Source organism: Tenebrio molitor, chromosome X (assembly GCF_963966145.1).
Source record: "Tenebrio molitor chromosome X, icTenMoli1.1, whole genome shotgun sequence".
In the NCBI taxonomy this organism is placed as follows: domain Eukaryota; kingdom Metazoa; phylum Arthropoda; class Insecta; order Coleoptera; family Tenebrionidae; genus Tenebrio; species Tenebrio molitor.
In genome coordinates this window covers 8,132,887-8,159,649 of record NC_091055.1, presented here as the reverse complement: position 1 = coordinate 8,159,649, position 26,763 = coordinate 8,132,887, and the positions used below count along the sequence as shown (strand labels likewise).

The following is a 26,763-nucleotide window of genomic DNA, read 5'->3' as shown; positions in this document are numbered from 1 at the left end:
ACCATAAAATTCTAACTTTAGCTCTGCTTGGCTTCCTGCTGTTCAATTATAATCACCGGATTTACGGTTTGATAATAAAAATACTAATCACGTTGCAGTTTGGTTCGTGGTCGTACGATTGTCACTCTTTACGATTTGTTAGCGGTGTTGGCGATGTTGGCCTAATCGTCCTTGCGACGCCGTCCGCCGTCGTGTTTGAGGCGCCAGAGAGACGAAGCCGTTGTGCCCTCAGTACGTGTTCATCGTTCCCGAGTCCCAGATATATACAAAATTAACTGAAGCTCGATCACAGTGTCGCTACGTCACGGGCTCCGTATTTTGCCGTGTTGTGGTTACGTTTCTCGACTGAGGCACGAGTAGTTCGTATCGAGATTGCCCCCAAAAAACCTGGAACATCTACTCCACGGACTCGTTGCATTCTGGTGATGAGGTGATGATCTGGCCCGAACCATTGTCGTGGCCACATCGTGAACTCGTGACGTTCAGCGTCGCCGTCGCCGCCGTCGTCGTCTTGGCCTGAGGTTCAGTTTAGGCCGGTGTGTTGCGTGTCTCGTGTGTTCGACTGCCAGACCTACACGTCTGATGCCGACCTAGAAAACGGCCCACGCGTCTCCACAACCTAAAACGACTATCATCTCTACGCCCTTCACGTTGTGATCTGTGTGTTTTCCTCAAATGATCTAGAACCATCCTTGCGCTTAAGGTGATGTACCCTCGAATTTTTGACAATTTTCAAATACATACATTTGCCCCCTCTACCGGTCGGTCACTTTTCCACATACAGAGCCAATGGAGCCACCCACCGAATTTACTACCAACCATTACAAAACAATTTATTTCGCTCATTTGTAAACAGACTTATTTTTAATTTGATTAGCGTGGACGTCCTTACTCAAACCCCGGGATCTGGTCCTGACCGGTCCCGACGTTCGTGTCCACCCATCGGCACGCCAATAGGCTCGCTAAAATACGGTGCATTTTGGCAACAAAAGTTCGAGAATTATTGCTAATTCTTTTCGTCTGCCTACCTCCGTCTCTAAACTTAACAGTGACTAATACACGGACCACGTTACGTTACTCTACACTTTTACAGTGTTGCATATTATTTATAATAATTTATTCGCTCATTTTGTTGCACTTTGGAGCGTGAAGTTAGCGAGCCGTAAACGGAGAGACGGCTTTTACGTTTTGCGAAGCGAATTATTTAAAACGTGCTTAACCAGCTTAACCTTACTGTATGCTGTAGTAGGCGCAAAAAACGATAATGTTATCGTAATTTTTTTCAAAGTTTTTTTTTCATGAGTGTTTTTCGTTGGTATGAAAGTTTATCCAGTTGTTGGTACTGTGTGTCAGTCAGTCTTAGTAGAAAATTGTTTTTGTTCAGTATTGTGGAAATCGAAAATACCGTCATTTTGGAAGCTTTCTCGCAATTAACGCGCTTAATTAGAGAGGTTTTTAATAATTCAGGTCGGAATGAAACTTAATTGAACATTGTTTAAAATCGGTGAGTCTTGCTCTAGTTCTGACAGTGAATAACTAGGTATAAATTATTATAGGTTATGTTCGAATTTTATCGTTTTTTAAAGCTTATTTATAATTATGTATATAGGATATATTAGTCGTTACTGTCTTGTAATGCGTTGTAAATTATTGTTCCCCGTCAAACAATATTAACTTGTTTAAGTCGAATTTTCCATTGGTTGCGAAAAGCCCGTGCCAGAAGTTGACGAGGTGGCCGTGAGATTTAAAAGATAATCAAAATAATTATATTTGCCGTAAACCGGTTGTTAGTAAATGAATAATTCGATGTTTCAATAAAATTAGGCCTGTTTGTTGATGTTTTTATGCTAATAAATATTATGTGAGTGTGTATTTGTAATATTGGGTGATTTATTAATAGATCTAGCTGTGAGAAATGGCTACGATAGACGGCCGTCCCGCGCAATATGGAATTTCCCTGAAACAGTTACGCGACCTCATGGAACATCGAGGTCGCGAAGGAGTAGCCAAAGTAACTGATTATGGAGGAGTACAAGAAATTTGCAAGAAACTATACACATCGCCCAGTGAAGGTAAATCGTCGTTTCAAAAAAGATACGGAAATGTATTGGGACGCTCTTTGAGGGGTGCGGCGACGGCTTTTGACAAGGAGCGAGCCTTTGAGAGAGAAAAGAGATTTTAAAATTTGACCGGTGACTGATTTGAGTTCGCATATTTTAGGTCTTAGCGGGTCACAAGTGGACCTTGAACACAGGAGAGAAACATTCGGATCAAACTCAATTCCTCCCAAACCTCCAAAAACTTTTCTTCAATTAGTATGGGAAGCTTTACAAGACATTACTCTTATTATTCTGGAAGTAGCAGCCATTGTGTCTTTAGCTCTTTCTTTCTATCAGCCGCAACAAGATGATCTCGGTAAGTGTCGGGCCACCCTCGAGACGGTTTCCGTTTAGTTCTTCCGATTTTGTAGCTTTTAACGACGACGAAACTAGTCATGGTTGGATTGAGGGTTTGGCCATTTTAATCTCCGTTATTGTAGTAGTACTAGTAACAGCATTTAACGATTATACGAAAGAAAGACAGTTTAGAGGTCTTCAGAGTCGGATTGAAGGAGAACATAAATTTGCTGTGATTCGACAAGGAGAAGTAAAACAAATTTCCGTTAGCGATATAGTTGTGGGTGATATTTGCCAGATAAAATACGGTGATCTTTTACCAGCAGATGGTATATTAATCCAGTCCAATGATCTTAAGGTATATTACGATAATTTTTCTTTTTGAATTTGTTTTACAACGATGACGACTCTAGGTGGATGAATCTTCACTTACGGGTGAGTCAGACCACGTTAAAAAGGGGGAACATTTCGACCCCATGGTCCTGTCTGGCACTCACCTGATGGAAGGTTCAGGAAAAATGTTGGTTACCGCAGTTGGTGTCAATTCGCAAGCAGGTATCATCTTCACTCTTCTCGGGGCAGCTGTCGATGAACAGGAAGCTGAAATGAAGAAGATGAAAAAAGGTATGTTCGTCTGTACACCACAGCATGTTACTGTCAAATGTTTGATTTTTGTACCCCCCCCGCCACGACAACTGTCAGCAGATTCAGGTGACAGTTACCAAAACCAAATTATTACTTACTGGTTCTTTCCGAACCAGTAAGATAATTTCATTGAACATTTCCCAGTGAATTCTCGCCAGATTTGCTTTAAAAGTCTGGTAAAAACGTTGACAACGTTAATTTTATTCTGTCTCAACGCTTCGGTTTGGATAAGTGTACTCGAAAATGCAACATGAAACTCACTTGTGCCGAAAGTGCCGCCGCGTCGCGTTTTTTAAAATTATTTTCATCCTTTGGAGTACTTTTTTTTTAAATGCAAATATCTTTGACATTTTTAGTACGCACTTCTTGTCGTGGTGAGATAACTTGAACGTAATTTAAAGTGATGATTCATTTTTATAGCGTTAAAAATTAATGGTGGTTATTTTTGAAAGATGACACAGGGTTGGATGCCTCGATATCTTATCGACGTACGGGTTAAAGGAGAAAATTGAAAATCGGTGCACTTGGTTGGGTTCTAAAAGACGGGATTTGTGTTTTTTCCCCCGATTGAATTTTTTAGATAGGAACGTGCAAATGTCATACTAATAAAAGTGGCTATAAATGAATAAATAAACTGCGTGGTGTTTCGGATAATATGCCGTAGAAAATATCATGAACGGCATATTATATCCAATACATGCTGTATAAAAATTTTCACGGTGTAATACGAGGAAATCGAGAAATTTGGCAACGGGGTCCGTGAAAGCTTACGTGTGAAGTAAATAAATAAGTTTTCCTCGAATTTAATCGGTTCGTGAGTTTATAGTTTCTGAAATATTAAGTGTCCACCTGTGGTATTTTTCAAATATTAGATTAGTGCTGCTGCATTTTCCGGTAAAAGCATTGTCATTCATATTTAAAAATAAATTCCAGAGAGAGGTGTTTAATTGTTACGTTGTGGTTGCGGTCGTACTCGAACTGAAAATGCTGGCAGCGCATTAAATTTCAGTGTCATTATTACTGTTAGTGCACAACCCTTTATAAATGTTCTTTAATGATAGTTTCCAACTTGACAGTGTATTGCAGATGGATACAGTCTACCTAACTTACTATTTCAGTATATATTTTTCTTTGGTTAATAGTCACTCTCTTGCTTCGTGGCGTAAACGTGCGTATGTTTTTGTCGGTCTTAATGTTATGCAAATTGAACAATAATTGCTAGTTTCCGCCACGAAGTCGAATTATTATCGTATTTTACCCATGTCAGGACTTTGGGAGTGTTTTTGAGATTGCTAATGTTCTCCTTTTGCATGTGTTTTTGTACAGAAGCTAAAAAGCAGCGGAAGAAGAAAAGTCTAACAGGTGAATAAATTTTTTATATTTATATTTTGAGTTAAAATTAAATTTAAAATAATCATTCATTAAATAAATAACTTTTTTTTAATTAATAAGAAATTTAAATAACAAAGTTTTAAATGTTTCACATTAATACAATAACTGGCATGTGTCGATTAATCAATAACTGTGAGATTTGTTAGTATTTATCCACAAATTCGTTTGATTCTTATTATAACAAGAAAATATATCGATATAGGAGCAGATGAAGAAAATGTAACTGGTAATAGTCACATGAATTCACCTGCACCAGTTCCGAATAAACTAAACGAGACTAGTGATCAAGAATCAAAAGAGAACCATGTAGCTTCAACACCGTCGTCGGGAGAGAGTCATAAGAAAGAGAAATCGGTTCTTCAAGCGAAATTAACAAAACTTGCCATTCAGATTGGTTATGCCGGCTCAACCATTGCCGTTCTAACAGTTGTAATTTTGATAATTCAGTTTTGCGTTAACACGTACGTTTATGAGGGACATTCATGGGAAAAAACCCATGCAAGTCATTTGGTACGCCATCTTATTATCGGTGTGACTGTGCTCGTCGTGGCTGTACCAGAAGGTTTGCCACTCGCTGTTACGCTTTCCTTAGCTTATAGTGTCAAGGTAAGTCGTCTGGTTTTTGGCGGCGCAAGAAGTTCCTCATCCGGCGTGTTTTAGAAAATGATGAAAGATAACAATTTAGTAAGACATTTGGACGCTTGCGAAACAATGGGTAATGCCACAGCAATCTGTTCAGACAAGACCGGAACTCTAACCACCAACCGTATGACTGTCGTGCAATCTTACATCTGCGAGCAGTTGTGCAAATCGATGCCCAAATTCTCTGATATTCCCGCCCACGTCGGAACAGCGATCCTTCAGGGTATCGCCGTCAACTGCGCTTACACGTCGCGAGTGATGGTGAGTTTGTCCAATAAAAACGACACCTTCAGTAATCTGACTTCCATCGAAGCCTCCCGAAGAGCCGTCGGAGTTGCCAAAGCAAGTGGGCAACAAAACCGAATGCTCCCTGTTGGGATTCGTCCTCGGTCTAGGCAAGAACTACCAAACGATCCGCGACGACTATCCCGAAGAAAGTTTTACCCGCGTTTATACATTTAACTCCGTGCGAAAATCTATGAGCACTGTCATCCCCCGAGCGGGTGGTGGATATAGATTGTTCACAAAAGGTGCTTCAGAAATGATTTTAAACAAGTACGTCTTCAAGTGAGACTTTTTCGTCTCTGATCGAGCCCGTTTCAGGTGTGCCTTCATTTACGGTCACGACGGCCGTCTAGAAAAGTTCACCAGAGACATGCAAGAACGTTTGTTAAAACAAGTTATCGAACCGATGGCTTGTGACGGTCTCAGGACTATTTGTATCGCTTTCCGAGAGTTCGTACCGGGCAAGGCCGAAATCAACCAGGTACACGTAGAAAACGAGCCGAACTGGGAAGACGAAGACAATATTGTAAACAATTTGACATGTCTTTGCGTCGTCGGAATCGAAGATCCAGTTCGTCCGGAAGTACCGGATGCTATCAGGAAGTGTCAGAAAGCCGGTATTACCGTCAGGATGGTCACAGGTGATAACCTAAACACAGCCAGATCTATCGCGACCAAATGCGGTATCGTCAAACCTAACGAAGATTTTCTCATTATCGAGGGTAAAGAGTTCAACAGACGCATCAGAGACAGCACCGGAGAAGTAAGACCCCTCACTTCTGTCACAGTTGTTTGTAAAATGTTCACCTTCACTTTTACAATCAACTGATTCTCAAGTTCTTCGGTGGAACTTTCGGGTACCGTTTGTCCTATTTTAGGTCCAACAGCATTTACTCGATAAAGTATGGCCTAAATTGCGTGTGCTTGCACGTTCTTCTCCGACCGACAAATATACACTAGTGAAGGGCATTATTGACAGTAAGATCAGCGAAAACAGAGAAGTAGTTGCAGTCACTGGTGACGGTACTAATGACGGTCCCGCACTGAAGAAGGCAGATGTCGGTTTTGCCATGGTACGCGATCAAAGAATGACCAATCGGTGTCGATTTAATCGTACAATTTTAGGGTATAGCCGGAACAGATGTGGCGAAAGAAGCCTCCGATATTATTCTGACTGATGATAACTTTAGCAGTATCGTAAAAGCCGTGATGTGGGGGCGAAACGTTTACGACAGTATAGCAAAGTTTTTGCAATTTCAGCTTACTGTTAACGTTGTTGCTGTTGTTGTAGCATTTATTGGTGCCTGTGCTGTTCAAGACAGTCCATTGAAGGTCGGTAGCGCGCGAGAATTTTTCAATTTCGATCTAAAAAATTTTAATTGACAGGCTGTCCAAATGTTGTGGGTAAATTTGATTATGGATACTTTAGCTTCACTCGCCCTAGCCACAGAACTTCCCACTAACGACTTGCTCCTGCGAAAACCCTACGGCAGGACAAAACCCTTGATATCAAGGACGATGATGAAAAATATTCTTGGACAAGCAGTTTATCAGTTGACTGTAATATTTGCGCTTCTCTTCGTGGGTAAGTCAAGTTTTATAGGTTTGTAGCCGAGGCGGAAAATTCGAATTTTGGTATATTGCAGGAGACAAAATGTTAGACATTGAATCTGGACGCTATGCAGAGCTCGGAGCGGGACCTTCACAACATTTCACTGTTATATTTAATTCTTTTGTTATGATGACTCTCTTTAACGAGTTCAATGCAAGAAAAATTCACGGTCAACGCAACGTATTCGAGGGAATTTTCACCAATCCAATTTTCTATACAATCTGGATTGGCACTTGTGTATCCCAAGTAAATTTCCCACGGTGGCGACGACATCCAATATAATCCGGCTTTTTGCAGATTCTTATCATTCAGTACGGTAAAATGGCTTTCTCGACTAGAAGTCTGACTTTGGAGCAGTGGCTCTGGTGCCTCTTCTTCGGTTTGGGTACGTTGCTTTGGGGACAACTGGTAACTACAGTTCCTACACGTAAAATACCCAAGATTCTTTCGTAAGTGAACGACATTGTGAATTATGACGGTCGATAATTGGTCGGTTCGTTTTGTACAGTTGGGGCCGCGGCCATCCAGAAGAGTACACCGAGGCCATCGCCATTGGTGAGGAGAAGTTCGACGTCGACTCGGACAAGAAGCCTAGAGCCGGTCAGATATTATGGATCCGCGGTTTGACTAGGTTGCAAACGCAGGTAAGTACGAGCATTGTGTACATTGCGACATCTGCGATGTTACCACACAATTTTAGCACGAGTGGGTAAGAAGCTGTGTTGTCGAGAAGTCAAGCGCTTCTCGTACAGCATCTCTCCCACAAGTGTGCTAAGCATTATGTAAATGAGTGATTGATGAACAGAGCTCAGTCATTTAGGATTTGATAGGTAGTCAGTCAGACCACATCAGATGAGGCTTCCTTCCCTCCGCTCCTTGTCCCGGTCCGACTCTGTGTTAGTCTATTGATAAGCATGGTGCATTGACATCTGACAATGTGTGTGCAATTGAATTAATGATGTGAGAGGGTGAACCGTGGCCGTTGAGCCCCAACTTTAAACTTTACAACACTGTCAATAATCTCAGCACAATCGACAATCAGCGTACAGGGTGTCTTAATTGAAACTCACTCTTCAACTCTTCCGACACGAGTCAGAATGTAAAAATGCCAATCACATCGGGTAGGTTTCGATTTAACTTTTTTCTGGAGAACGTAACAAGAGATTTTTTCTACGTCCAGACGGGAAGTCGTTCATAACATAAATAAAACAGATAATCGTGGTATTTGTATTTTTTCCGATCTTGTGTGTTAATTCATGCTTGAAACTTCAAGTGAATTCAAAAAGTCTCCAATTTATGTATCTAATATCAGCCGTTTATGTTAAATCAAATCAAGTATGTTCAATTTAGTTACAAATTTCGACGGTTTTCAATTATCTTACTCGAAATCGTGGACCCATAATTTAGCATCGAGTGGAAAAAATGTCAATGACGATTTCATTAATATTGTTTTTCTCGATATAAATTTGTGTATTAAAGGAATTCTGAAGAGTTGGAATATTGAGAGAGCACCTTCAAAAGGAATATTTTAGTATGTGTCTCCAGTTGGAGAATCTCGGAGAAAAATGGAAATATTTATTTATTTATTCGCAAACAAGTAAAGGATTGTGCCGGTGTATTTTTTAGTATTTTTTTAGTTGTTTACTTTCGCGTCGTGTTTAAAGAATAATTAGGAAATTAATATTGTTTAAGCGAAAGGTTCTAAATGAGAAACACTCTTTATGTACATAAGTAAATGAGTGTTTATTAAAGAAATTGAAAAAAGTGTTAGTAAACAGATTTCCTTCTGTTGTTTGGACCATCTTTGAACGGTAAAAAAAAAACTCGAAGTAAATTGAAGAGTTTTAAATAAAACACCTTGCATGTGGTTTGAAATCCATACATTTACATTTATGGATCATGATGATATGTGTGTTGTTTTGCATTTTCCACTAAACACTGTTTGTTTTGTTTTTTGTTTTTTTTTTTTTTTTTGTGAAGCAAAAATTAATATGTTGTGTGTTCAGTGTTGGCAAATTTGAAGTTAAAAGTTAACCCACCCACATCCTCATCTCGCTGCTTTAGTTGTCAGTGTTCCTTGTAGCATAGACATAATATGTACTTTTAATACTGTTTGTTATTTTTATTAGGAGGTAAAGTGTCTTGCAAATGCGCCAACAAAATTAATCCGTTTGTGTTTTATCGAGTAGTTTTTTTTATAATACGAACAAAAAGAACTTAAATGGCAAGACTATTGATTGGCCAGCAGTGGATAAACACCCGTCCTCATCGAATGTCAGTTTTATTTTATTTTTATTTTTTGAAAAGTTGGTGATATTTTAAATAGCATTTGCTTGAATCTTATTATTAACACTACTTGTCCCGATGTCGGGCATAACTATACCCCATCCATCTTCGATCCAGGCATGCTTTCAGATCATCCAGCTGAACACTGCGGTGCATAAGCATCACGTAGTTAGCAAACCCGCGGAACACGTAGTATAGCAATAGCGCAACTAGGATAGCAATAGTATGTGCATGAGAAACGTCCACGTCGTCCGTCTATCCGTGCCCGAGCCCCGAGTTGGCTGTGTTGTCTTTAAAGGTTGCACCATGCCCCGCAAAGGTCACAGTTCCCGGCCACTTGCTAGTCACTCCCTAAGTGTCTGTTTCATGTGGATGTTGCAAGCGGACTGCTTCTCTAGTTGACTCAGTTGACTCAGTCTGAGCCCGAACAGACCCCTAGTTAATGTCCGCGGCCACTCAATCGAGACAAACATATTTAGTACAAGAGCACTACCTGTCTATGGGTATTTAACATGAGTTTATTTATCAGCCGGCGGAACCCATGAGAGAAACTGAGGTATAGGAACGCTGTGGGTGTTTCAAGCAATTCCTCTCGCAGTACAAACAAGTACGTAGCTTGTAGTAGGCCTTTAGCTCATGCAATGACTGCGATGCGTTCGTTCTGCTGTGTTGCACTGGTGTTAGTTGTCTTAGAGCAACCCTTTGGATGTGGCCTTTCCCCACTACGACGACCAGTTAAAGCGACACCCTCAGAAAGCGAGAAAAGAGGCCAGGGAGTGCTTCCTCCGCGACAACACAGCCACGGAATTGACGATTGTTTCGGAATAGTCTCGCGGACGCGATCTATTCGACTTTTCTCAAATCTGTCTAACTGGTACGTAATTGGCTCGTCGTTTGTTGGACTGCAGCTTGCGTTGGATTTCGCGTTGCGTGGCGTGGCGTGTCGTGCAAAGTCGTATAAGAATCGGTGCTTATCGGCTGCGCTTGGCGCTTGTGAGTTTGCGTGCGTTTCTTGCGGAAAAAAAGTTGTCGTGATGGGTAGAGTCGGAATTTTTCGCGGTGTACAGTCAATTTCTAATGTCACATCTTCTGCACTAAAAAGACGACCCCAACATTGTCTTGTATAACCCTTGACCACATCTTTTATGAAAAACGTTATTTTTTTAACAGACTGTTTTGATCTCAAGGTTGATTATAAAATATCTAGAAAAAATACCACACCCGTTTCTAATGCTACGAGGTTAAATTTTTTGCAGTAACATTTGTCTCTATTAAATCTTTTTCTGACTCTCACCGAAAAATTGTTACCTAACTCTGATGTAAGCACTCGACGGCATAAGTTTAATGATTCAAACTTGAGTATGATTTATTGTTAATTTGATGGGTTTGTCTTACAAAATTTGTTGGTTCTAACGAATCTGTGATGATAAAAAAAGTTTTATTTTATAAACCTGACGTGTAAAAACTTTCCAGTAAAAAATTAATTTACTGTTTTTACAATTACTTAATTTTCTGTGGACGGACAAGTTTAAATAGTCATTACGACAATCATTAATTATCGTAAGAAATAAGAAAATAAATATCGTGGGGTGTTGGTTAAAATAATGTGAATCAGTGTATCGGAAGAGGAAGATAATTTTCGTGCAGTATCTTTTCGGTCGTCGTAAAGTCAGAAGGGTGTGACGTTAGAAATTGAGGTGAGTGTACGCGTCTGTGTCATCATCTATCTATCTTTGCTTCTTCAATTTCTCTTTCTTCATTCTTCTTCTTGAGTGTGATCATTCTGTCTTGAATCGATTACTATTTTTACTAACCAGTTTGGATTAAACTATCACCAGCGATTAGTTAGAAAGGACGAGCGTGTCCGTGTCCGCTGTCGGTTCCCAGGTGAAAATGTAGGTAAATCGAGGGTGAGCGTGTGCATGGTGTGTGTGTGCATGCAGGTCCCGGCCTTATGAGTACCCTGCTTCCCTGTGTTTGCAGCTGCGAGTAATCAGAGCTTTCAAGTCCACCCTGGAGGATCTGGAGGAGCGTCGCTCGGTACATAGTTTACACAGCTTACACAGTTTGCGCAGCTCGCGAAGCCACACCGGCCCTTGGCCGCCTCGTCCCCTCTCAGACATCACTTACATAGACGAGGATCCGACCGCCAACAAACTGTCGCCGCAACCTTCGAAGAACGAGCGCGACGACCACCGACTGCTGTCCCCGAACACCCTCCGACTCCCCACCCACAACCCACACGCACACCTGGCCCCATCCCCCGCGAACAACTCGGAGCTGCCCAAGCCCGTGCATGAGACTCGCATCTAGTGCCGGTCCTGGCCGCAGAGTCGCGGCGCGCACCGCATGCTCCGTGTCCGGTGTAGCTTGCCGCCGTAGCCGTAGCCGCAGCCGCCTCTGCCCGCCACCGCTGCCAAGCTCTGCCTCCGCTCTGCGCCGTAGCCGCCTGACCGTTCCACCGTTTGGATCCACCAACCAGACAGTACTGTTCCCTAGGTGTCGCCACAGTAGCCATCCTGACCCCCACCCGCCTCTCCCTCTATCGTTAGCTTAGCACTAAGTAGACTTTCTTACTTGACCAAATCTGAGTATTTTGTATTATTTTGTACATAATAATTTCGTCGTTCACTGTAGACTAGCTGTATGTATAGCATCTTAGATAGCCTTAGACCTCTCAGGTTAGTGGTAATGGAAACAGACATTTTATTTTTGAACTTGTTGAACGCATGCACACAACTGCGAGTCATCTGTATTGTGTGTCGACCGCCAACGACATGATCAGTGTTAATAATACATCTAACGGAAAAAAAAACGATCATGCCAAAAAATTAAATACAAGTATCGTAATTATTTTATAACAATATTTCTGCATTCGGTCAGCAGGCCACATTACTTAATACTCAATTATATATTTTATAAGATGTTAACATCTCTGTGTATTAATATTATTACCTATTATGCTAATGTGTAGTAATCACTGATAATCGTTAAATTTTACTGTTGATTTTTTTACATCGAATATAACGTTTTTTTATACTATATAGCGATGTTTCTATGCTCTGTTCTTGATATTCGGCACTGGGCCACATGTAGATACACGTTTCGAGCAATCGTGTGTCTGTTGATTGTAACACTTTTATTTACAGCACAGCGAACATGCGGAAGTCGTGCCGATGGCACACACCAGAGGGCTTCCGCGTGCTCCTTATAGGTGGCGGCGAAGGGCGGATAAAGACCGAACCGCTCTCAAGGGTTTCACATCACAAAATAACATATCACGACACATTCAATTCTTGATACATGTGTGTTGTTAGTTAGTTTAGAGGTCCAAGGGAGTAAGTAAGGCGATCGGGATGAAAGATTCGTCCTTCGCCGGCGCCTGCCACTCTTCTCAGGTTACTAGTAGTATCTGATCTATCTTGTTCTGTGCACTATCTATTGTATGTGTCTGTCACTGTCTATCGAACCACTCTTAACGTTGCCCTTTACTCTTGAAGGTGATAGGTGGTGAATTGCAAGAACGTTTGATTCCGGTTCCGTACAGCAAGAGCTCCACTGACCAAGCTGTAAGCCGCTTTCCTACATCTTTCTGTCCGCTATGTATTCGTATGCCGCTGTTCGCTCTTGTTAGTTTGTGTTTGGCCACGCTTCCACTGCTTCCACATTGTGTAGAGGCACAGCTTCGTTACCATGACTGATCTACGCTTGCCTCTGGTCGTTTTATTTATTTCGGAACAGCGTTAAAGCCCCTTATCAATATCGAAGCAGTGAAGTTCAATTAACAACATTAATATTGATTTTTACGTAGTTATTTTCCGTATTTCTTTGTCTGTTGATCGGTTTTACATCTTTTTCATTTTTGTTCGCACGCTGCATGTGGTTCATTTTTTTAACGTTAATTATATTAATTTACACCTAGTTCACAGATGCATAAGATCGCTCAAAACGACTGCTCGGCCGATTTTGTTTTTGTTTGGTTTTTCGAATTTTGATCAAGTTATTACGAGCAGGTGTGTCAGTAGTAGCACCAAATAATCTTGGCCAAGTACCGCATACGTAATTAATTTTTATAGGAAAAAAAAAGAGATTAATGAGGTAATCACTAGAAGATACACAACTATTAATTATTATTAATCGACTTGATTTATTGGTTTATTATTGAACTAATGACGTTGCCCTTCGAACGACGACGCATCATAGACTAGACCGCGGTTGGTGCGATCGTTTCGTTTGTTTCTTTTTGATTGTTTATTTTTTTTTGTTTTGTTTTTCGTTTGTTATTTCTGTGGCCTGTGATTGTGTCAAGTCAAATATTTTACGTGTTTGTCACTACTAAAAAAAAAGGGAAGCAATGCAGTAGTGCTGTCATTCTATCTGTTGGCACTGCAGAACCGCCGTCACGACTCGTCTGCTAGATCTATGATGCCTGATGCTTTTTTTTAATAGGTTATTTATTATTAACGGCCTCGTTGCATATATAGATAGTCTTGTTTGTTGAATTTATTGTAGAGGCTTCCATTTATTTATAAATTTACATGAAAAAAAAGTTGTTTCTCACTTAAATTACCTATATTTGTTATTATATTTGTTATATATATATAATATCTAAAAACTGACCAAGTGTACTTAGAATTGTTTTATATAATAACATACTAACAAGCAGCTGTTTTCGATGCAACATTTTTTTTTTCAATAAAATTAATAAACTTATTACAACTTTTATTTTGACAAACTGCTAGGTTGTGTTTAATTCGCCTTTATTTTATGTGTTTCTTTTAAATAATGTTTTATAAAGTTTGTGTGTTTACTAATACCCACGTATACATACATACAGGTGGGGCAAAATCACGTAAGCAAAGTAACCAATATCTGGTAAAGACTGTATGTATTTGACTATTGTTATTCGTGTGTGTTCTTAAGTGGTGCTCAGACAATTTAAACTGTGTTGATTTGTGAAAATTTTGCAAGTTCAATGTTTTAATCCTGATCACTCGGTATGACAAGATCCGACTGCTTGCTACCAGCGAATAAACGAGCGGTCGCGCTTTCGCTTTGCGTGCGACCGAATCGCACATTCAAAGTAGACAGCGCAGACGACTGTTTGTTTGTTCCTCCATATCAATGTTAATCATTTCAACTGGAGGCATCCAGACTCTAGCTTATAGTCTGCAATCAGATCAGTAAATGTAAAGCTTAGACCTGCCTCGGAACATCCAATCACGGCATGTATGATGGCTCTACACAAATACATTTCGCTCTGGCAGTCCTGTCAGTTGAACTGCCTCCGATCACGTGTATGTATGCAGCCACAGCTACTCGTGGCATGTAAATAATACTGCATGTTTGTTAATAACTGTTCTTTCGGTCGCGCGTCGGTTCTCGACAACGAGAAGGCAACCGAGGCAACTCTACGACAGTCACCACCACCACAATCTGTGATGTCTGATGTGCGTAGTGGCGGGTTTAGACGTGGAGTTGGCTCGGTTGTTCGTTTGAACAGCACTTGGACGTTCACTGTTTCATTATTCACCCTTAAACTGACTGACTGACTTTTGGACATCGATATTTGTCAGCACTCCCCTTCCTCATGATAATGACTGCATGCCACAGCGACGATACGACAGTCACATGCAGAACACCACCACCACCACCGAGAACCGACCGCAAGACTTTACTTAACGGCTCTGTATTGTTCTTCGGCTGTGCTAACTGCTCGCCATTTCCCGGGAATGTTCTTATTTTAATTCTCCCTGTTTTGTTGTTTCTTGTTCATTTCAGATCCGAGTAGTTAATGCTTTCCGTCAGGGCCTAGATGCTCGGTATGGCGAACACAGCAATACTTCCCTTGTCGAGGTACTTCGCAAACAGACATCACTCTCTAAGAGGTTGTCTCAGACTTCTTCCATTGAGTATGCCGATAACATCCCAGACGAGTTGACGATCCCCGAAATAGACGTGGAGCGGTTATCCTCCCACAGCCACACAGAAACGGCTGTCTAGCTCCCCGCCCGCAAACGCCACCTCTTCCTCGCGCCGCGCTCCCGTCCTGCCTCCGCTCCAGACCGGTCCGAACCCCGCCAACCGCCTCAATGACCCGCCGATCCGTCGATCGAGCAGCCGCGGGGCCTCCGCCGCCGTCGACCAGCCGGCACCGACCGCCCAGCGCCGGCAGCCCATCCATCACGACCGCGCAATCATAGTCTGCATCTGATCGCACTGCGTTGCATCGTTTGTTCGTTGATTTGTTGTTATCTAGTGGACATTGAGTGTCTCGTAGACAGGATCCGTGCTGGCGACAAGGACTAAATTGATTAGCAATAAATGGGTGATCGAGAGTCGCCCATAGCGTTAATTAGGTGCCTAGGTGAGAGACCAGTGGGACTCTCACGAGACGAGGACGTGCGTCGTCGTCCGTCGTGCACTCTGGCGGGGTCCGCCGCGTCGACCAGGAGGCGACTCCTAGTGCACCGTCGCCGCGGCCAGGCCTGGCCAGCTGGGCTGCGCGCGCCCTCGTTTTCACGAGCCGCCGCCGCCGATCCGCTGGACCTGAAGCGCACACCGGCGTGGGCGACCCGTCCTATCTTACTATTAAAACAAAAAAAAAAACCGTAGAAGATGTTGTCTGCCAAATATCTGAGGGGAGGCAATAACCACACGTGCAGTTATAGATTAGTTTTTGATAGTTAGTCGAATTACTGCTTCTCCTCGCCTTCTTCTGTTGTAATCTAGGTCTAACTCTGACTTAGTTATGTAGATAGTCTAGCGGTGAACACTAGATATACATTACATATTTAAGATCCTGTACGAGGCGCAGCCTCGACCTCAGAGATTGATTTGTTTTATACTTCATCTAAATGTGTTTTGATTGAAAGGAAACAAACTGCAGTACTCTAAACTTATTACGTACGTAGTTAGTAAGCTGTGTATAATGGCGCGTCGGCTTATCGAACCCCGACCAACACCCCCTAGTCGGCGGTACTTAGTAGTCGGCCTGTACTTACTTACTTACATACTTACTTACCTATCTATACTTATTTTACTTTGAACTTGTTGGGTCTCGGTTCGCTGCGACCGACGAGCTCGCGCACACATTTATACACTACTCCGTATCGGATCCATCGATTAGGGTGTCCGATTTGGACGGTATCAGAGCGGATGTCTTCTTCGGGGGATGGTCCGGCGATCAGAGCGCACCCCGCCGCCCCTCCTCGCGACATTCTCTCTGATTCCACCAGCGGACATCGCTCGGTTGCTGCTCCAGATCTCAACGAGCGTCATACCGGCCGCCCCAAATTCTAGTCATGTCTTGTCGATTTGGCGGCCGGCGCGCGGCCGTCGTCGATTTCCGGAGCAGCCGTCGTGTCGGACGCGCTCTCCCACGGTGGGTCGTGGTAGCGCGCGTTCCTATTACTATGTAATATAATTTACTTAAGTTGTATCTGTGGTTCGTCACGCCCTTGCCCATCAGACTCCATACACTTCTAGTTGATCAAACGAACCGCAATCTCTACCATTACCTCGTTTGTTTTGTAGTTCTACACTTGAGATCGAAGGGGTGTTAGTTGATAGTCAGGACGGGGTCCGCGTTGACCCCTGCGGAACCAGTAGTAAGCGCAGATATTGATTGCCCCGATTATGCCGAATTTTGTCAACGTGGCATTTTAAGTTGAATGTTGTTATTTGTAATTTATAATGGTACAATTAAATCGTTATCATGTTATGGTTGTTATTTTATACGAACTCGCCTCTCGCGCTAGCCGCGCAACTCGCGCCACTGGCAGGTCCGGTGGCTCAAGATCGAACTAAAGGTGGATCGGAGTACGGCCGTGACCATTCTACCTAATTAAGTTTTATTGTCTGTCTGTGCTTTTATTTATATAATAAAGGTATTTTGAGCTTTAAATTAAAGAGAGGTGAATAACATGCTGTTAAAGTGTTTTAATGATTCCATTTCAGGATCGCCTGTAAATTATTTTATTGTTGTGAAAGGCCTTTTTTATTACATTTGTTCTGTCAGATATTTTTCAAGTTCATATGAATGTTTGTTCTTCAACGTTGTAATATAATTTAAAGAATTTACAAAATGCTATGAATATTTTCATATTAAACATGAATTTTAAAATATAATCACGCATATATAATTAACACCGAATTTTATTTAACATCCTCGCCTCTCTGTTTACGCTTTGTTCACATAAAATACTCTCAAAACTTTGCTGCCTTCTCACTTTTTCAATTTTTGATCAATCCAAATTTATTTGCGATTTTTTAGCCGAATAACACTTAATTTGTACCTAATTATAAAGATATACCAACATTTCAATAACTAAAGCACAAATAAGTTACAAAATACTAATAACTAGGATGTAAACGTAAACTAATGGAAATGTTCTATATTTAAATGTAAATATTCACTGGGGATCGGGCGCGGTATGCGCGAAACCCAGCTTTTGGAGAGCGGTCTTAATGTCTTTGTAAACTGTTGGGTCTTCTACAGTACCCGAAATCTATAATAAAGTTATTGTTAATAAAACTTCTTCGATTTATTCGATCAACTCACCCTCACTTCCTTGTCTTTAGCCATATCGGATATGGATTTCCGACACGTTTTACCCGATCGGGTGCGAGGTAAACCTCTCACCGCCGCCGCCAGTCTGAAGGCGGCGATCGGACCGACCAATTCCCTCACCATCCTGAGCAAATCGCGACTTATAGCAGCTTCAGTTTTTCTCGCATCTGCGATAAACATTACATATTAAAACAGAAAATAAACTGCCGCAGCGACCAACTTCTCTTTATGACGTACAAGCAGAGCGGAACCTCTCCTTTGGTCGGTTCCGGAACCCCGACGACTGTGGCGTCGGCGACATCGGGATGCGCTAGAATCACGTCCTCCAAGGCGGAAGTGGATATTCGATGGCCCGCCACATTGATGACGTCATCATCTCGAGCTGTGACGTATATGTACCCGTATTCATCTCGGTACCCGGCGTCCATGGTGTCGTAGTAACCCTCAAAACAATACCCTCAAATTGATCGCTTTGCGATTGCGTTTTACCAACTTACGAGATACTTGCTGAAGTAGACTTGACAAAACCTCTCTGGGGCCTGATACAAGGTCGTCATGGTTCCAGGGGGTAAGGGTAGTTTTATCACAATTCGTCCCAATTCGTGGTTCGACGCCTCCGTTTCGTCCGAGCGCAGGATTTTGATGTCGTAGCCAGGAAATGGCATCCCGGCTGTGTATTTCGGGGGGCAGAGACTGTGGCCGAACCCTAAACTGGTGGCGGTAATAGCATGACCGGTTTCCGTCTGCCACCAGTGGTTCAAAACTGGGACGTTGAACGTTTTCTCGGCCCACTCTTTGGTCTCGTAATCGCAGTGTTCGCCGGCGACGAAGATGGTCCTCAGGCTGCTCAGCGAATACTTTCTGCCGAATTTGATTTCAGGATCTTCGCGATGGATGACTCGGAACGCAGTGGGGACGGTAAAAATTGCGTTTACTTTGTGCTCGTTAATTATCCTGCACAAATCACGTCGAGTAAAACAGGGCGACATAACATACTGAGTATTCAGATTTTTTCGAAAAATTTAAGGAGATGTTCTTCACACATCACACAAAAGGCGTGTAAAAAAAATGACAAAATATTCATGACATTGGGAAGTATTCGGATGGGCTACTGTAACAGCTGACTTTGTTTTCGCCTCTGTTGACCCCTGTTTTTGATAGATAATTTTAAACATTGCAGCCGCCAAGATTTCAGTGGCGTACATTTAGTTTTTTTAAATACTTCTCAAAGTGTTTCATTAGTTTTTTGTGCCACTATTTATATACATGCACCGCACATCCTCCAAAAAAATTTCTAATAAAATCTGAATCACCCTATATATGAAATCACGTCTATATGTATACAGGGTGTGTCAGAATTCCACCGACAAACTTTCAGGGCTGATTCTATGATCAAAGATAAGTATAAAACTCCTAATACGTATGGGTCAAAAATGCTTAGTTTGCGAGATAATCGACTAAACATTTTATCAGCAATAAAAGCAATCGGGTGGAATTTATTGATGAAACATACAAACAAACATAAAAAGGAGCTATGTACAATTACAAAAATTGTGAAAAGTTCGGCCCCCCTGTTCAATGTACAGATAAATAAAAAATCGAAGAAATTCAGATCGTAATTGTTTTTACGTTTTTTGTCGATTATCTCATAAACTAAGCATTTTTTATCCCATATGTATTAAGAGTTTTATGCCTATTTTTGATTATAGAATCAGCTCTGAAAGTTTGTCAGTGGAATTCTGACACACCAATATATATATACAGGGTGTTTAAAAAATGCCGCACTAAAATTATTGTACGGTGTTCAGAAGCATTTGCCAGGTGAGGGAAAAATATTTAAAAAATTCTTGGTCTTCATTTCTCTGTACAATGGGAGTTTTGTGTAAAGATCTTTAAACGTTGTTAGTTGTAGTTATTATTACTAAATAACACCCAAAATTCAACTAAAATATGCAGAATAGAAGGTTGGTTAATAATTTTTAACGCAATATCTGGGGTCTTTAATATTAAATGCTATTTACCTCTTTCAATTATCGAAAATTATGCAAAAATCGATGAAATTATTTTTTAAAAGTAAGTACTGGTAAGTGCACGCAGTTGCCAAATTTACCATAAAAGAAACCTTGATCCACGTGAAAATTTAACGCCAAGATTGTTTTAAATATTTTTCGCTGACTTACCAAATGTTTCTGAACACTGTACCTACTATAGTTTTAGTGCGCATTTTTTTAAACACCCTGTATTTTAATATCCTGGAAGTTGATGGAATTGATTTTCTGTCTGTATGTACTTATATCTTGCTTGTTCAAGAATTCGCAAGGGATTTTGCTCCAATAGAATTTGGTAGTTGTCGCTAACGAATCGGAATGATGGGCGTCAAACTTAAAAAAATCGCAGCAAAAAGGCACAATTGAACGTAGTTGGCAATTGACTGTTTTTCAAATTATTTCATAAACTATATTTACCAGTGAGGTCACCGAAGATGTCTGTTTTCAAAATATAGAAATATTTCATTGTTAAAAATATTAAAAACAAATTATCAACTACAGGCAGCTTTTTTTTTATTTGGTATTTACAGAGTTGTCAAAATATGGCCAAACTATAGATGCATGGAAGAATCGATAAAAAAATATTTTAATTTGTTTACCTGAAATATTGACCCGGATTGGGAGTACGATCTGGCTTTCCTTCATACATAACGCTCGTAATTCCGTAGAGAAGGGGTCCGTAACAGATGTATGAATGACCGACAACCCACCCCAGATCACTAGCAGCCCACCAAACGTCATTTGGTGTCATTCCGTAGATCACACTCATCGACCAAGTGAGCGTCGCTATGTGACCACCCACGGGTCGTTGTATACCTTTGGGCTGGTCTGAAAGTCCTACCATGAGCACTAATTTCAACAGAATTGTAAGGAACCTGTAGTGCCAGACGTGTAGAGAATGTAAAGAGGATCGTTCGCTTCCACAGAGACACATTCATGAGGTCCTGCCATTTTCATAGCGTCCTCCCACAATATGTCCATCTCTACGTCTATGGGAGCACACTCGATGTTGCGTCTTTGAAAAATGATGCATTTGCTGGGTTTGTGTGAGGAGTATTCGATCGCATCATTCAGTATAGTTTTATACCTAGAAATATCGTATAACTCGGGTGGTCGCGAAAGAAGATAAAATCTTGCTACCGTATAACTTTGTTAGGTTCGATACCGCAACTGGCCGCTATTATGACTTTTGGTTCGGCGTGGACGATCCTAGAACAGAGTTCTCTGGCCGCGAATCCTGCGGAAACAGTTCAGTTGTGTTAATGAGCGACGGAATTATACTCAGCAACCTCCGAAGACGACGGAGTGAACGGCCCCAAGTCGAACGGTCGCCAGCATCGCAATTACAGCTTCCGGGATGAGGGGCATGTATATCAGCACTCTATCCCCCTTAGATACCCCCAATTTAGCCAAAGCTCCCGCCAGATGGGACACTTGGTCGAGCAGTTCTGCGTAAGTGATTTTTTTCACGGTTTTAGTCAAGGGACTGTCGTGGATGAGGGCAACTTTGGACCCGCCACCCGCCTCCACATGTCTGTCGACGGCGTTGTAGCACGCGTTCAGCTCTCCACCCGCAAACCTAAAAAAACCGTCACGTTTCGGTGTGATTAAGCACTTCACCATACCATTTCGTGAAGGGTGGGTGCGAGTTGTCCAAAACTCGCTCCCAAGGTTTCGTCCACGAGACTAATTTTCCCACTTCCGTCCAGAATTCTTCGGGGTTCGCCAGAGACTTTTTGTACGCTTCTTCGTACTTTTTGTTGTAGTAAGGGTTTTCTTTCTCTATCATGTCTGCAAGACCGAGAGAAAATTTGAACAGTGAACGAATCGACGTCAAGTTTGAATTTGCATTAATGTGTGATGAATAATTTAAGACATAATATTTGATTTAAATTTATATCAACAGAATGTAAGTTTGCACATAACTGAACTATGTATTAAATTATGTTTGTCTACTGTCGGTTAAACTTTCATCGGTTTCAGTTACCGTGATGTAGTTTGAAATTGGTCCGGTGGAAAATGAAATGGTCACGTAATAATGGTGTGCATTGTAACTGTTTACACCAAAAATCAAAAACATACTTTCGTTGTCACTACGATCACATTTGTTTCTCAGGAGAGCACTGATTTCTTGAACTCGATTTTGAAACGCGTCATTTTTATCTCTTGAATTTAACATTTTTTCGGGAACACATGCAACTCACACCACCGCACATGAAAAGGAAACAGGAAAATGTCTCGTATATATTAACTTTATTCGCCCCCCTCCTTTGTTCCTTTGTTATTACCATTTTTCAATTTACATTGCTAATATGTACATTTCTAACCTTCACTTGAATTAATCCGGCGCATCCACCATAGTGATTGGTAATTTTGAGCCTGTTTTGGATTCCTATTTTGAATTTTATTTATGCGGTGGGTCAATCAGTCGCGACTTGAAGATCTTCGAGAATTTACGAAACATTTTGACCACAAATAAACAATAACATTAATGAAAATGTCAATAACATTTTGAATGTCATTGATTTAATTGTTAGACAGACAACACAGTTTATAAATATTTTTATGAATAATGCTAATAATTTTCATTTATTTTTTCTTAAACACATTTGATATAGCTACTAATTTTTATTATAGAACTTCCACTGAAACAGATGGCTCTAAATATAATTTTGTTTATTGTATTGTTTTTTTTTTCACAGTCATCCACTCAAGTATTTCAAGAAAAACTGGGAACTTAAGTCGAACGTTTTGAGCTTGTTTTTGTATTCTTTCATATGTTACGTAAGTTAATTACACGCCATATACAACTTCAACAGAAATTCAGGTGAGAAATAAAACATGTATGTAATGTAATCTGATTTATTGATTTTGTTATTTTACAGGTTAATCGGTCGTTCCGCTTTCCTTTGTTTTACGATTCCATATTCTGTCATTATGTGCACCTTGTTAATATTTTCGTCTTTTGTTATTTCTAGTTTTAAGTTTTCTTTAGTCACTATTGTTTGTGTTTTTTCTCTTTTTGTATTTGTGTGAAAATTAAATACATTTAAAAGTTTGTTTTTCATTTATTACTAATTAGTTATTTTGACCGAACTGAGCAAGTTGTTTGACCTAAAAATATTCGTTTATTTATTTTACGGGAAAGACGGAAACTGAAAACTTGAAAACGAATTATTCCTTTTACATTTTGAAGTAATAAGACACGAACCTTCGGACAGAGAGTTAATTCTTTTATTTCGTGATTAATTACGTTTTCGCTGGCAATTTTAACAAAAGCGTCATTATGGAATAACATCACCTCTATTGTGAGATGTTCTAAGCTTGCAACACCAATAACAGCCTCGGGCTGATCAATATTTTTTACTTTTTACTAAAGGCAAATTTTGGTTGAAAAGGAAGCTTTACACTTCAGACCTGTGCTGTGGCGTAGGAACCGATTAAGTAATTCAGCGTGTTCATTTAACACAGTAAACATGAAAGGCGTATCCCGCATTTCTGAGTTTCGAGGGATAATTTAGATAAATTTATACAAAAGATGTGAAATAATGATTTTGTTACAAATAACCCAGCACCAATTCCATTGCCATCAGTTGAAGGTCAACACCTACTAAATTAACAATGCTCCAAAAGAAACGTTGGAATAATAATGTCGGATTTATTAACTTAAAATTAGAATCAATCGGTGTCATAATATCCTATCAAGTTCAATGTGAAATTTACAATTCTCTAATTCCATAATTCTAAGTTAGCAGTTAATGGTTGTTGTGGGTCAAATAAAGTAGCAAAAAATTCCACAGTGAAGCTAAACAAATAAGTTTAGTTAAGGGTTTAAATCAAATAAAATTCTGAACTGAAAAAAAATATGTAAGGGGTGACTATTTAAAATTTTCACTTAGTGCTATGGATCGTTCTTTGTTTGTTGTATTACTTTAAACACACACAAGAACGACAAATGACAATAACACGGTGTGTCTAAAGTGACACAAAAAACAAAGAACGACATAGCCTTCCGTCATAAATATTCAACATCGTGGAAAAGTAAAAAAAAGACTTATTGATCGTAGGTAGTAGAAAGTATGATAAAGAATACTTAAGATTTAAAAGAAAACCAACAAAATAACATCAGCATGAGATAATGAAACAATGGGAGAAAAAAGACCATTTTGTATCAATTATCCTCCGTCTTAATCTTGCAAGAAGAACACTAAACTATCCTTAAGGACATGGAGCTTTGCCTCCGGTGCAAACTTTAACAAGGCTCTGTGTAAGCGATTTACATAAATGCGTTTATACCGCATATTGCATGGGATATTGCAAATTAATCTCGTAATAGGGAACTATTTTAGTAGTATATACAGGGTGATTCACGTAGCACGTTCGTAGGATCTTCCTGATTTCCCAACATGAAAATTGGTAGCCGACTATAATCGAGTGCTCCAAGTTCAAATAAAATATTTTCAAAATGGCAACACTTTCGGAAAGACCGGAAATCGACGCCATCTTTGTTTTTTTTAATAAAAAGGCCCCATTTTGATTTTATATTTGGATTCTACGTTAAATTTTGAGTTTAGAACAGGGCTTCATTAAAAAATGTATAACTCCTGAACCATTGGAAAAAGACAATGAATTTTTTTAAATTGAATCCGTAAAGGTTTGGCCGATCTTTTGCCCCATTAGTGACATTTTTTTATGTTTCATACGCTTACTACAATTTTTCAAAGTTGATAATAAAAAATGTGGAAAACTTCATTTTTTTAATGGGCAACTACCATTTCTGACACTAGATATAAATGTAAAATTTAATTTTAAGGCCACTTTTATTAACATTGTGTATGGCTATTTCCAGCCGTTTTGATGTCATTTCTATTTTTTATCAAGGAATTGTTTTATTTCAATATTTATTCAAAAATCGCATTGCAATAAATAGTAGATAACAAGGACAACAACAACATTCTTGACTGAAATAAAAATGGTTTACACATTGAGCTTAACATTAAAATATTTTTTTGTTAATTTGCTTATTTTTTATTATTTTGTTGTTATCTACTATTTATTGCAACGCAATTTTTGAATAAAAATTCAAATAATGCTGCTTGATAAAAAAATAATGTTTTATTTAAAAATTTGAAATTACGCCGAAACGGCTGAAATAGGCATACATAAAATCTATATACAGTGTGGAAACTTTAACTGGAATAAATTCACGTAAAGCCCCAAGGGCTTCAAGGCCAAGTGAACACATAGGTACATATGTACTTTTTTTTATGTAGTAATTCCGATAAATATTTTTATTCTGAAAACAACAATGAATGACATGTATAATCTCAAATAAGAAAAAATTTTAAAAAAGAACACTACATTTTGAAACAAATGGCGGATAGGTACCAAGCGAGAAGCTATCAAAATTCGTTGCGTTACAATGTAATAACCCAATTAAGTTAGCTGGAAAAACAAATGACAAATATGTAATAAATAACATAACAAGATTGCGCACAGCGCAATTTAAATCAATTACTCCGCATTCGCCCCAAATTCACTCCGCATTTACTCCGCTAATTTTTTTTACAGTGTATTAGCCGTTCACAATTGTTTTAAACGCAGCAAGCCAAGATATTTTTTTTGTTGTCATAGTGTCATATGACGTTTCATTATTAAATATTCGTCTTGTTGTCAATTCCGTAATTGATTTAGTACAATTCAATTATAACTTAAAATAGATTTACTAAGCCAAATCACAATATTGCCAACTAAAATGTCAGATTTTCATAGACAGTCCGAATTTGAAACAATCGTGAATGCTGGATATGAACGTAAACAATGAATGTTTTATTTTATTTTATTTTAAACTGTCAAAATATTTTTTTTCAAATGCGAGCACATAATTTTTTTAACAATTCTGATAGAAATTTTTATTGTGAAGAAAACAATATATCACAAGTATACACTTACATACCAAAAATACAAAAAAAAAAGTTAAAAGACGCTACTATTGTCTATGTTTAACCCCCCGCAGTGAAATTCACTCCAAGAGGGAGTTTATTTAGATTATTTATAAAAAAAAAAATCTTCGGAGTGAAATACAAAATTCCGTGACTATTAGTGGTTTGCCAACACATAAGTTAATACTGAATACTGAATTGCATCGTTTTACTGATCAGAAACTTAATATAAAGGAAGCATTAGTCAATGGAACAAGAATGCGCATCAAGTTTATGCATCGTAATGCTACTGATTGCGAAGTTTTAACTGGAACCGCACGCAATAAGAGAATTTTGATTACACGTATAAAAAAGAACTCAATTTCCAATTATACCTGTATTTGCGATGACAATAAATAAGTCTCAAAAACAATCATTCGAAAAAATGGGAGTTTTATTGAGGCAGCCACTTTTTACACATGGTCAATTGTACGTCGCAGCAAGTAGAGTTCGATCATTCACTGGTTTGAGATTTTATATTTCCGAATATAACGGTCAAGGGCATTTAGCAAACGATGAAATAGTTTTTGAGTTTTGAATCATTAAATTCATTTTCAAACTATTTTAAGTTCAATGGACAACATTTATTTTTTTAACCGCCCGGGTTTTTATTTCAATAAAAAATATACTTATAAAAAAAATACGAAGCACGTATTCCTTATTTTATTTTTCATTTTTTGTATGTATTAATTTTTTTACAGCATGAGTCAGCTAAAACAGGTCACTCGTATAAAACAGAAAACTTTTTGTGGTAAATAAATATAAAAAGGTATAAATTTGCACAAAAAAATAATTTTTGACGTCTTGTTTTAATTAATACCTCCTAACAGGGTTATCATAGAATCCTAAAAAAATGTGCATACAATGAGAGTGTACCACACATTAAATTTACCACAAACATTTT

The 26,763-nt window shown here is 39.5% G+C and overlaps 2 protein-coding genes and 1 long non-coding RNA gene across 12 annotated transcripts in view; 1 reads left to right on the top strand and 2 right to left on the bottom strand.

Moving 5' to 3' along the window:
• The window catches only part of LOC138140480 (uncharacterized), a 2,201-nt gene extending 2,008 nt beyond the window's left edge, over positions 1-193 (bottom strand). Inside the window, exon 1 of the long non-coding RNA XR_011162513.1 lies at positions 57-193. This is a non-coding gene — a long non-coding RNA (uncharacterized lncRNA). The remainder of the gene's footprint in view (positions 1-56) is intronic.
• PMCA (plasma membrane calcium-transporting ATPase 3) overlaps positions 1-22,936 on the top strand; it is a 24,956-nt gene extending 2,020 nt beyond the window's left edge. For 2 of the 9 annotated variants that reach the window (XM_069061555.1, XM_069061553.1), the window contains exons 2-17: positions 1,901-2,072; positions 2,221-2,415; positions 2,471-2,754; positions 2,810-3,020; positions 4,368-4,403; positions 4,636-5,039; positions 5,094-5,336; positions 5,389-5,630; positions 5,679-6,123; positions 6,239-6,433; positions 6,486-6,692; positions 6,747-6,945; positions 7,007-7,218; positions 7,270-7,421; positions 7,481-7,616; positions 11,242-12,300. In XM_069061555.1, the coding sequence (XP_068917656.1) occupies positions 1,916-2,072; positions 2,221-2,415; positions 2,471-2,754; positions 2,810-3,020; positions 4,368-4,403; positions 4,636-5,039; positions 5,094-5,336; positions 5,389-5,630; positions 5,679-6,123; positions 6,239-6,433; positions 6,486-6,692; positions 6,747-6,945; positions 7,007-7,218; positions 7,270-7,421; positions 7,481-7,616; positions 11,242-11,571 (3,648 nt within the window). In that variant the 5' untranslated portion in view covers positions 1,901-1,915 and the 3' untranslated portion in view covers positions 11,572-12,300. The other 7 variants (XR_011162503.1, XM_069061557.1, XM_069061559.1 and 4 more) reach the window with 7 other exon arrangements.
• LOC138140465 (acyl-CoA synthetase short-chain family member 3, mitochondrial) overlaps positions 17,185-26,763 on the bottom strand; it is a 23,942-nt gene continuing 14,363 nt past the window's right edge. Inside the window, exons 1-10 of one of the 2 annotated variants that reach the window (XM_069061569.1) lie at positions 21,961-22,485; positions 21,504-21,669; positions 21,168-21,457; positions 21,019-21,115; positions 20,754-20,965; positions 20,478-20,706; positions 18,328-18,784; positions 18,051-18,273; positions 17,822-17,997; positions 17,185-17,768 (exon numbers count right to left, since the gene is read on the bottom strand). In XM_069061569.1, coding sequence (XP_068917670.1) covers positions 17,673-17,768; positions 17,822-17,997; positions 18,051-18,273; positions 18,328-18,784; positions 20,478-20,706; positions 20,754-20,965; positions 21,019-21,115; positions 21,168-21,457; positions 21,504-21,669; positions 21,961-22,057 — 2,043 coding nt within the window. In that variant the 5' untranslated portion in view covers positions 22,058-22,485 and the 3' untranslated portion in view covers positions 17,185-17,672. Of the gene's footprint in view, positions 17,769-17,821; positions 17,998-18,050; positions 18,274-18,327; positions 18,785-20,477; positions 20,707-20,753; positions 20,966-21,018; positions 21,116-21,167; positions 21,458-21,503; positions 21,670-21,960; positions 22,486-26,763 lie in introns of those variants that run through there. The other variant, XM_069061570.1, reaches the window with a different exon arrangement.